Raw genomic sequence first — 10564 nt, forward strand, 5'->3', positions numbered from 1 at the left:
GCTAGTTGACATATGTGTGCAATTTCTTGCAAAGTTGCTGTCAACGAATTTCTTGAAGGCCTCCAAAGGAGTCTTCTTTTTTAATGCCATTTCAGGGCAGTCAACAACACTGACATAAGCATGCTTAGTGCGTGATGGTATCATCATTCACCACCAACTGACTCACTGACTCATGCCAGTGCAATGCCTAAGCTAGAGTGGCCCTGGCCTACTACATATATGCAAAAGACCATTAAAAAGTACAGTAAAAAATGAGCTCAAACCAAAAAGAAAAGATAAATAAAAGCTGTAGACAAAAAGTTAAATCCATATACTTCTTCCAACATGCACGCATCTTTTGCAAACAAGCCCGTCAACTGCATCAATTAACTTTTGCAACTCTGACGACGCGATACAAATAAAAGCCGAAGATAACATAAAGCATTACACTGCTCCGAGATCCCCGCTGCTCAACAACGCGTACGTGCGCGCGCACGAATACGTACGTATAGGCTACGGGAGAAGAATACAAACACGTAGGTACGTACACCGAGTATGTACCGCTACACACACGCAGCTCTAGCTCTCTCCCACCATGAGGTCTTGAACAGAGCGAGAGCACAGTTCACACGCATGGACGACGCACGCATGGTGTTGAGGTGTGATTGGTGCACACCGGCCAGCCGGACGGTCCCGGCCGCCACTAGACGGTGTCGAACTCGTCGGCGGCGAGGGCGGACTGGCTCTGCATGCGGCGGAGCTTGAAGGAGGAGAGCCTCTGGGGCGCGTCCTTGGCGGGGGCCTCCTCGAAGCGGATGTAGGTGTAGACCCAGGCGCCGGAGAGCGTGCCGATGACGGGGCCGAGGAAGTAGATCCAGAGGCCCGTGTAGACGTTGCTGGCCACCGCCGGCGCCAGCGTCCTCGCCGGGTTCATCGATCCGCCGGACACAGGCCTGCAAATGCCACTCGTTCCCCCGCGTCGTGTATTAGCTTACATGTATATATGTGCGTGTGCGTCAGTAGTGGCTCATCAGTGTGTGCAGTACTCTGTGCCTGTAGCTAATCTTTGCTTTTTTTAGGGTAGCTAATCTTTGTTTTCGTAGCTACTACTAGTGACTAGTTCCAAAGTCAGAGGGTCTAGAAAATTGTTTGTTAGTGAAGGCATGTCTGACAGGGTTCACTGAACCTAATTCACTAGAGGTTTCGCCCTGTCGCAACCAGAGTGTCAGCTTGTACAACAACACGGTGCCAATTTGGAGGAAAATCAAAAAAATGTGGCCAGCTTACTAGCAAACGACGTCAACAGCTTGAGAAGTCACGTATGCTAAAATTTCCTAAAAGGACCTAGGCGGTTTCTTCGGTGTCACTACTGCTATAGCTCTTTGGTCGAAAGTCTATCATGTTTTAATTCCTCGTGAGAGTACTATAGCCGATGTCCTTGCTGCTAATTAATTAGGCTATAGCTACTACTACTAGTGTTTGGTCAGTGCTCATCAGTGATTGGTTAGTTATTCATCGTTTCGTTCATATTACCCTGCGAAGATGGACGTAATGCAAACCGCGGAACCGACTGCTAACCCGGCCAACTCACCCACCTGCAACCAAATAAACCAAACGAAGTCGTCGTCGTCAGGGCATGCAAGCAGTGAACCAGCAGGGAGAGAACTGATGAAGAACAGGGGAGAGGGCATCCTCAGCATTGTAGGCAATACGAGCAAACAGCAGCTGGGGACGAAGGCCACTCACCGCCCTGGAGTCCGTTGCGACGGCGCAGGTGACGAACATCATGTTGAAGGTGACGACGATCTCGATGACGAGCGCGTGCCAGTGCGGCCCCGTCGGCGTGGTGGTGCCGATCACCTCGATGGGGTGGAGCACCGCCTTGAGCACGAACGCCGCGCACATCGCTCCCGTGAACTGCGCCGCCCAGTAGAACGGCACCTGCAGCAAAACACAAAACCATCACAAACCAAACCATGACGCCGATGCACAGCCTATGACGTGATGGGCGTGCACCCAGGCAGGCACGACGCATGAGGGCACCACGTCCATCGAATCGGGCCGGCCGGCCGGTCAGGTAGGGAGGAAGGATGGACAGCTTGGAATATTCCGCCCAAAGGCTGTGGCTCTCGGCGAGCCCGGGCCGAGCGAGCAGTAGAGCCGCCCGTCCTGCCATCCTGGCCGCGGCTGGCGAACGCGTGGTACGGTACGGCGCGGGGTGCGGACTTTGCAAGCATGCCACGCCAGCCGCTAACTCCAATTCCTCGACGAAGGCTCTGGTTCCCAATCGTCACAGTCTCGCAGATTATATTCCTCCCCCCACGCCCCCTTTCTATCTCCGGCCGGCACGCACGCACGCACGCCCGGCGCACGCGTCATCTTGGCCCACGGCCAAGACGCTGGCCGGCCAGCACCATCCTGGCCAGTGGCCACCATCTCCTTGATGGTCATCAGGAGTCATGGCGGCCAGCGCTTGGCCCCTCTAATCAAAGGACGAGAGCCGCGAGAATGTCAACGCCGCTGATCGCCCCCGGCCGGTACACGGTGGCCATTAGCGGAAGCTAATTATCGAGGCTTTCATGATCCAATATAATCAGTAGTCTATACGCCAAGTTGCCCAATCATGCATCCGTCTCTCACCTGCTCCTTCTTTTTTAAGATATATTCTTTCTGTATCCGAGAGATGGAGCCTCCTCTACTGTCTGAGGTTGTTTTTATCGGCTCACATGCTCGGGCCTCGGCGAGCTCGATGCCTCGATATGATCAGCTTGTTTCCAATAATGCACCAATGCATGTTTCGTTTTTGGAGATGCTGCTGCTACTGCAGGCTACCGACCTGACACCCCCGAGTAGGAAACTACGCCACCATGGGGGAACAGATAAGCTGTTTGCGAAATACCTGACTTGTTTTAAGTAATCGTGAACTGGATGTACGTGTCAACTTGTGCTATAGTACTAAAGTATAGGGGTGCTGGTTGATTATTGGCGTCTTCTTGTGTCCAGTTGGCGGATAATCCATATACAAGTCTGAAGTTTAGCAACAAAAAAAAAGCGTTTAAAATTGCCGGCACCATGTGATCGACGTGCAGTGCAAACTATATATCTCTAAAGTTTGCGCCTTCGTAAAACAGCTCTGAAGCTAGCTGTGTTTAGTTTACCCTATGGTTTCGTTGTCTTTTTTTTTTGTTGCAGTTTTCCCTCTACAGTAGTAATGTTTCATGCTTTGTCTGAACCCGTACCTGCACCGGGGTTGATTTTTTTTTTTGAAAACATACAGTTTTTTTATTTAGAAAATACATAACTCTACCGCGTGTTCTACAAAAAGTTAAATTGTAGCTAGTAGCCTGACATGGGTAATAGCCAGGTACACTATATGACAACATGCTGACAACTAAGTCCTACTGAACTCCTATTAACAATAGATTACCCAACCAATGAGCTGCCACGAAAAGAAATATGATGCCAGCACGCTAGGAGCAACGAACTCTTTCCGGTAGCCGGACGATCACGAAACAAATTTGGAGCAGAGAAGAGAAAAAGAAGCGCCAAGCAGGCAGAAGGGACGGATCGATGTGCAGTGCAGTTGGTACACCGTACACATACCTGAATCCAGGGGAAATGCCGGAAGCACGCGAAGGAGAGCGTGACGGCGGGGTTCATGTGCGCGCCGGAGATGTGGCCGGTGGCGTAGATCATGACGGTGACGATGAGGCCGCCGGCCACGGACTGCCCCAGCTGGGAGATGCGCTTGAGGTCCTCGCCGTAGATGGACGCCGCGCCGCAGGTCACGAACACCAGCAGGAACGTCGCCACCACTTCGGAGATCACCTGCGCACGAGTACACCGATCATCAGTTATCTGATCGATCAGCCCGTACGTGTCGCCACGGCCGGTCGGGTCGCCGTGCTCGATCGATCTCTTCAGCCGACCGATGCCAGCGGCGGAGGCCGGAGCAGCAGTTAGTTACACGTACCTTCTTGCCGAGGTGCGGCGGGAAGATGTCGGCGAGGGACTTCTCCGGGTAGTACATGGTGGGGACGGCGGAGCCGCCGCTCTGCACGGTGGAGAGGTCGTGGATCTCGTTCGAGTAGTTCACCCGCGAGTTGGTCCTCGACGGTGCGGTGGAGGCGGCCATGGCCGATCGATAGCCTAGCAGAGATCAGCTCTCTATCGCTGCGGCGGAGAGGATGGAGAGAGGCTGCTCGATCGGTGGCGCTAGCTAATTAAGCTGTGCTTGCTGCCTGCTCTCAGCTCCGCAGCGGGCAGCCGGGGTATTTATAGATGGGTGGCGAGGGGAAGCAGGGCCAGGCCGAGGGCGACGGGGACGGCAGGTGGTGGGCGCTGGGGTCCGGGAGGCCGAGGCGAGCGCCTTTGCGCTTGTGGCTGCGGGGCGAGAGCGAGACCGCCCGTGGGGGAGCTCCGGAGGTTGGGTGGTGGACTGGACTGGAACCGGCCGGCGGGGTGGTGGACGTGGGCACCGCAGGCCGGGAGGGCTCGTTGGAAGAAGCAAAACCTGACAGGAGGACGCGGTGAATTGGTGCTACCACGGGCTGGAGGCTTACGTTACTGCGGCCGTGCTGCTCCTGAGGACTGAGGAGTAGTGGTCGTGCCGAGGAAACTTCAGACTTGGGGACCCGGGAGTTACCACGGCGATGGCCTACTAGGCTACTACTGTGCCGGCAGCCGGATTATTAAAGACTGACCACGGCGCGGTTTAACTTTTTGACGTGGGCTTGTGGGGTTGTTGGGCGTAGCGTGTGGGCACGCCACGGTCCGTGGGTGGTGAACTGGTGACTCCCGGCTAGATGTGTCCTACGGCTAAGAATTATGAATTTATGATCCACACGCCTAAAAAAACAAAAGGATTCCTAAGTTTTGGGTTATCACTCCAACCCGGTACGCCCTGCTACCGCTGGCTGGAGGAAGTCGTTACTCTACAGTAACTGCAAATATACTTATCCCACTGATACGTGGGTCCATGGGTGCTTAAACCCACACGTCAATTGCTCTGCAGTAATAGCCATATGCAACTAAATTAAAATAAGGGTTGGTTAGTTATATTCTAAACTTTTAGGTTATCACCGCAAACATTGAACAACTTGTCGACTGCCTCTAGCATTCCTCCCTCCCCTCCTTTTTAGCCTCAACTAGGAGTCTAGGATCCCAATTCCCATATCCTTCATCTCATCGCCGAAAACATCCTTATTGTGTTAACCCATTTATTTGTGCCACCACAGCCCTACTTTCAACACCATCCAATCCACGACTTTTTTCCCCCTCCTACAACCAGTAGCATCACAGCCACCCCCTACCATCCATCTATATACTCGTTGAAGTTAGGCTCGCCTACTACTAGTGGCCTTCCCTCTAAATCTGGATATTCTGGATATTTTAGAGAACTCGTCGAAGCCAAAGCCCCTAGCCCCCAAAATCTAGTTTTTACTAGAGGTGCAGAAGAAAGCCTTGGTAGACCGTAGGCACCTCTTGTTCCCAAAGAAAATGGAGTGTCCCAGACTCCCAGTACTCAGGCGTCAAAAAATAGCATTCCCTTCATTTTACACTGTCCTTAATCCAAAGTTCTAGACCGTTGTCCCTTGATCTAGCGGCAGGGGCATGGCTTACGGAAGCAGATTCTTCGGGGCGCACACGTTTGGTGAAACTCGCGTATTTTTAGTCTCAGCCGGCCCTGTTGTCGGACGGCCATTGGATCCCGTGAAAGAGTGGCTTCTGATTGGCCAAGATCATCGTTAAATAACCTTTGCTCTCAGCAGGGGAGTGAGTAGCAACCAACAGCACGGGCATCATGCCACCCGTGCAACCTGCCAACAGAAGACGGCGTGGGCTCCGAAACCATATCAAGATGGTTTGCACTCCAATCCAATTCAACTAGTAGAAAAACAATGCAAAATTTGGCGTAGTTCGTCGACACGGTTTTAGTACGTTTTTTTTTTGGCAACTCTATCATGTTACTCTGTCCTCTCCCGGTGACAAAACAACTGCGAGTAGCAGTAGCTCTGTCCACACTGTCTAAAACAAATAAACAATCGAGAGACTAGTTGCAGCTTCGTCAATCGTCCTGGAGGCGACGTACGCGATAAAGCGCTCGCTCGACCGGCGCGCGGCCGACGACGAGGGAGCATAAAATGTTTTTTCAAAGCTCTGATAACTTTGGACCGGATCGATTTGGGTACCGTCGTCAGACGGCGACCTCGACGTACAGGGAGAAGGTACGGTGTCCTCTGCTCTGCCTCTGCAGTAGCATACCGCGCGTACGGCTCCGCGAGACTGCGACCCAGCAGTGAAGTCTCCCATGCCGCCACTGACTCCTCCACTCCCATCGCCACCAGGTGGGAGATCGAAAGGAAGAAGGGTGTGGAGTGGACACGAGCCAGATCAATGCGGTGGAACCAGAAAATGTGAAACCGATGCATTTGTCATCTCGAGCAATTACTCGGTGGCTCCATCGTGGGCGATCGATCTGCCGAGCGAGGGGGCAATGAGTGGCTTGCAGCGACGCAAGCAAGCAAAGCAAGCGTGTTCTTCTTCTTCTTCCGCGCATCCTTCAATCCCCGGAAAGGGATCGCGGGGAGCCGGGGATTAATTAGGCTCGTGATCCTGGTGCTAATTGTGGTAATAAGCGAGCACGGATGCCGCCGCTAACCACTCCACATCCCAGGCCCCGTAATTGATCGGCTTCGCCGTCACCGGACATCAACCGCCGGCCAGCCGCCACGTCACGCCGTTGACAAACGCGTGCGTGCGCGTCCACCATTGCTTCGTCAGGTTGCGACGAAGCGAAGGTCGGGTTGGGGTTGGGTGGCCACGAAGCGCTGAAGCAAACCCGGTAACCGTCGTCGGGCGCGGCCAGTTTTTTCTCCGCCCCCGTTCCGTGGCACTGTAGCAGCTGCAGGTACAGGGCCCCGGTCTATGGCACGCAGTGACGCAGTGAGCGAGCAAAGCTAGGAGAAAAAGCGAGCGAGAGAGATGGACATGGCAATGAAATCAAGCTGCGCCGGCTAACCGAAGTATCCTCAGAGCTGAGTAAAGTCGCCGTGTTCTCGTGTTTACTACTTCAATTCAACATCTTCAGCCTCTGACTCTGGCCTCTGGGAGATTGGAGAAGGCCTCTGGGAGATTGGAGAAGGCCAGAGGCCGGATCTTGAATGCTGCTAGTCTTTTACGACTCCAGTAGCATGTACCACTAGCAGAGCATATCTTCCTTCCAACATTTTTAGTCATGATCATCTTTGATCCAGGACTAAAGGAGTTTTAGTCCCGGATCTAAATTTTGTAGTCTGTTGGAGCCGTTTTAATTCCAGTTGGTGATTCCAACCGGGACAAAAGTAGAGTTTTTAATCCCGATTGGAGCCACCAGCCGGGATAAAATGAATTAGTTCCGGTTGGTGGTAAAAGGACCATTTTTAGAAGGTTGGAGCAACCAATCAGGACTAATTCATGGCGGCAGCTTTATCTTAGCTCTCCGACTCCTCTCTCTCTTTTTTATATGCTCCTCTCCTCTCCCTCAACTCGCTCCACCCTCTCCTTCTTCTCCCTTCCTCCCCGCCTCCTCCTCCCCTTTGCTCCCTCTTTTCCTCCCTGCCTCCCCGGCGTCCTCCTCCTAGCTCCCTTCCCGCGAGATGGCCCGGCAAGGGCAGCGCGCCACGGGCGGGTAGAGCCGCCCAACACGGCAAGGGCCTGGCGAGGGCAGCACAGCGCGGGCGAGCAGAGCAACCCAACGCGGCAAGGGCCCAGCGCGGGGAGGGGGGGAGCTGCCCAACGCGGCGTGGTGACCAGGCCTCCAGCGGGGGTGACGGCGGCCGGCGTGGCCCGACGCGGCACGGGCGAGCAAGCAGGCGCGACCCGGCGTGGTGCCGGCGGGCGAGGGCCTGGCGTGGTGCAGCGGGGGCAGGCAGGATGACGGGGGTGGCCCATTTTTTTTTATTTTTTTAACCTTTTTAGTCCCGGTTGGTACTACCAACCGAGATTAATACCTGGGACTAAATAGAGGGGTCTTTAGTCTCGAAAGATTAGTCCCGGTTGGATTTTCCAAACCTATACGTCTCTCTAACAGGGACTAATGCTCACTTATGCACCGGTGTACTCATGCAGCTGCAGTACAGTATGTCCTTTGGTTTTTCTGTCCAATCCCATGAACCAACTCGCATTCAGCTCTGTGTACGACATTTTGTTCAGAGAGTGCAGTGGCAGCTCTGAAGAAGGTATACGTACATAGCCTTGTTTACTTCCCAAGTTGGGAGTTGCAAAATTGGCATTTTGCCATAAATGCGACACTGTAGCGTTTCGTTTGTATTTGTGAATTATTGTCCAAATATTGACTAATTAGGCTCAAAAGATTCGTCTCGCAAAGTACAACAAAACTGTGCAATTAGTTTTTGATTTCGTCTACATTTAGTACTTCATGCATGTACCGCAAGTTTGATGTGATGGAGAATCTTCTTTTTGCATAGTGTCAAAGTTGGGAGTTTGGAGGGAAGTAAACAAGGGTAAAATTCTTCAGCCTAGGGCTGTAGGGCCTAGGCCGGGACGCTATGAGACGTTCAGGTTCATGCATCCCGTCCGTGAGGCCTGAGCAGCAGCTTGCTACGTCCGAAATGATCGATCCACTTGGGGTGGCCGGTGGCCATGCCCCTCTTGGCGACGGCAGGCAAAGGGGGACAGGGACCTAAGCTGCCTCTCATGGCGTTACTTTGGTGTACTCCTCCATAAAGGCCCACTGCTGCAGCTTGTGCAAGTCTACAGCAAGTACTAGCTCTAGCGTAGTGCTACTGTTCCTTGACCGATGGCCTGTGTTTGCATTCTCCATATTGATTGCTTGGAATGGATGAGATGAACGAACCTTAGAAAACAGCTTGTTTACCGGTGCCGGATGCCAGCCTGTTGACCTGTTCTTCATACGGGACAACGGATCTGCTGCTGCTGTCTTCAATGGCCGTACCGGATCTTATCTAGTGGTTGGGGGAGGAAGAAGAAAGAAGAAGCAGCCCTTTGGTTAAGGGAAACTTGAATGGAAAATTACTTGGATACTAATTGATAAACTTGCAAGTTTCTTGCTGGAATTTCAAACTTCCGCATATTCTCTTTGGTCAGTAAGTAGGCAGCATCCTTATGTCTAATTAGTCTTTTTTAAAGAAACTTATGTCTAATTAGACATGATTTTCCCTTTCTGATCGGTTTTCAAGTCATCGATCGGTTTCCTTTTCTGGCTGGCTGAAGGATGCCCGTATTGTTGTTGCGTCGAGTAACTGCATGCAGTGGATCTATCTTGGTTTGTTGCTTTGATGTCATAAGGCAAGCAACTGGCAGCAAGTGAATAAAGTATGCACATTATGGCACGTCAAACGTGTATGTCACCGACCAAGTGATTGGAAAGGCATATGGGTAATCTAGACAAAGGACAAAGGTGATGGTGGACATGTAAATTTCATCACCATCACTTCTGTAACCCGGTGTGATGACCAGATATTTTAACTCTGGAAGTTCCTGATGCAAAATGCTGCTGATCGAGTTCATCTAGGTGCAATAAAGTGAAAGCATAAAAACATTTTCATGTGGAGGTTGGAGGAACAACTGGCAATTGTAATAAGTTTTTCCCTTTGTCCTGAAGCAAAGTTATAAACACAAGTCGTAGTCGACATATAAACACGCACTCAGATTTCGGAAGCCACATCTGTTTATATCGAGTAGTTCGATTTCTTGACATTTTCCCTTGAAAAGGAAAAGACAATTCCTCTTAAGATGTAGGGACATTGTGGCATGACACCACCACAGAAGAGTTGTCTCTTTCATTCTCTTCTATTATTGATTGTTGACACAAATGAATGACGAGCACAAGAGATGACCCTGCAGATAGATGGATCTAGATGGCTTTTCACCTATTTGAGAGCTCAACATCTTTTTCCCAAACATGCCCACCTAATAGGAAAACAATTGAATTACACAACACGCGACGTGGGAGGCCACACACCAAGACTTGTTTGATTGTAATTCCTCAGTTTAGTTTCTTGTTATATATGTTGTTATCAAAATGCATGTCTCTTATACAAAACTAAGCCATAGAGTAGTAGTGATTGTCTAGTCGATTAGCGTAATGCCGTAATTGCTTAAAAAGGAATCCTGATAAGGACCTAATATCAGTTTTTTTGGCAGCTCCATCACCCTAATAAAGATTGATTTGGAAAGGAATTCTGGTGACCGAGGTTTATTTCAAGGTGAAATTACAAGTGATATGACTGATGCCAAGTGTAACAAATTTCTTGTTATTCTTCCACTATTTTCACTATTTTGTCATAGTTTATGTTATTCATTTTCCCGGTTCGAATTTGTACCGTTTGAAATGTGTTGGTTAAATCGTGTAGGCAGCTTCCCTGCATAAAAGAAAAAAATGCCGTTCAGGTTGAATAGTTACTTTGTTCCAGTTAGCTTGCTCTTATGAAGCTCATGTTGTACTAACGTCATGTGCATTCGAGAAAAAAAATAATTACAGCCAGTTGCTTTAATATGATGTAATGTTTGCCAATAATCCATCATGGCAATTAGCATGAATGGGTATGTCTGCTACGATGCT

The 10564-nt window shown here is 51.0% G+C and overlaps 1 protein-coding gene across 1 annotated transcript; it reads right to left on the bottom strand.

Annotated features, from left to right (window-relative positions):
- Positions 1 to 335: 335 nt before the first annotated feature.
- On the bottom strand, positions 336 to 4247 carry LOC117852746 (aquaporin NIP2-2). The gene is made up of 5 exons (XM_034734979.2): positions 3953 to 4247; positions 3583 to 3807; positions 1726 to 1920; positions 1513 to 1574; positions 336 to 932 (listed from the first exon to the last, which is right to left on the bottom strand). Exons 1-5 carry the CDS (start codon positions 4112 to 4114, stop codon positions 683 to 685), a joined length of 894 nt encoding a protein of 297 aa, XP_034590870.1. The 5' UTR covers positions 4115 to 4247; the 3' UTR covers positions 336 to 682.
- Positions 4248 to 10564: the final 6317 nt, after the last annotated feature.

Source organism: Setaria viridis, chromosome 4 (genome assembly GCF_005286985.2).
Source record: "Setaria viridis chromosome 4, Setaria_viridis_v4.0, whole genome shotgun sequence".
Classification (NCBI taxonomy): Eukaryota; Viridiplantae; Streptophyta; class Magnoliopsida; order Poales; family Poaceae; genus Setaria; species Setaria viridis.

What these genes read in the sequence shown, in the direction of transcription:
- LOC117852746 (XM_034734979.2), bottom strand. Translation starts at nt 4,114, where the DNA reads ATGGCCGCCTCCACCGCACCGTCGAGGACCAACTCGCGGGTGAACTAC. An exon ending in TCGCAACGGACTCCAGGGCG is followed by an intron (nt 1,575 to 1,725) that starts GTGAGTGGCCTT and finishes ATTTGGTTGCAG; the next exon opens with GTGGGTGAGTTGGCCGGGTT. An exon ending in ATTACGTCCATCTTCGCAGG is followed by an intron (nt 933 to 1,512) that starts GTAATATGAACG and finishes TGGCATTTGCAG; the next exon opens with GCCTGTGTCCGGCGGATCGA.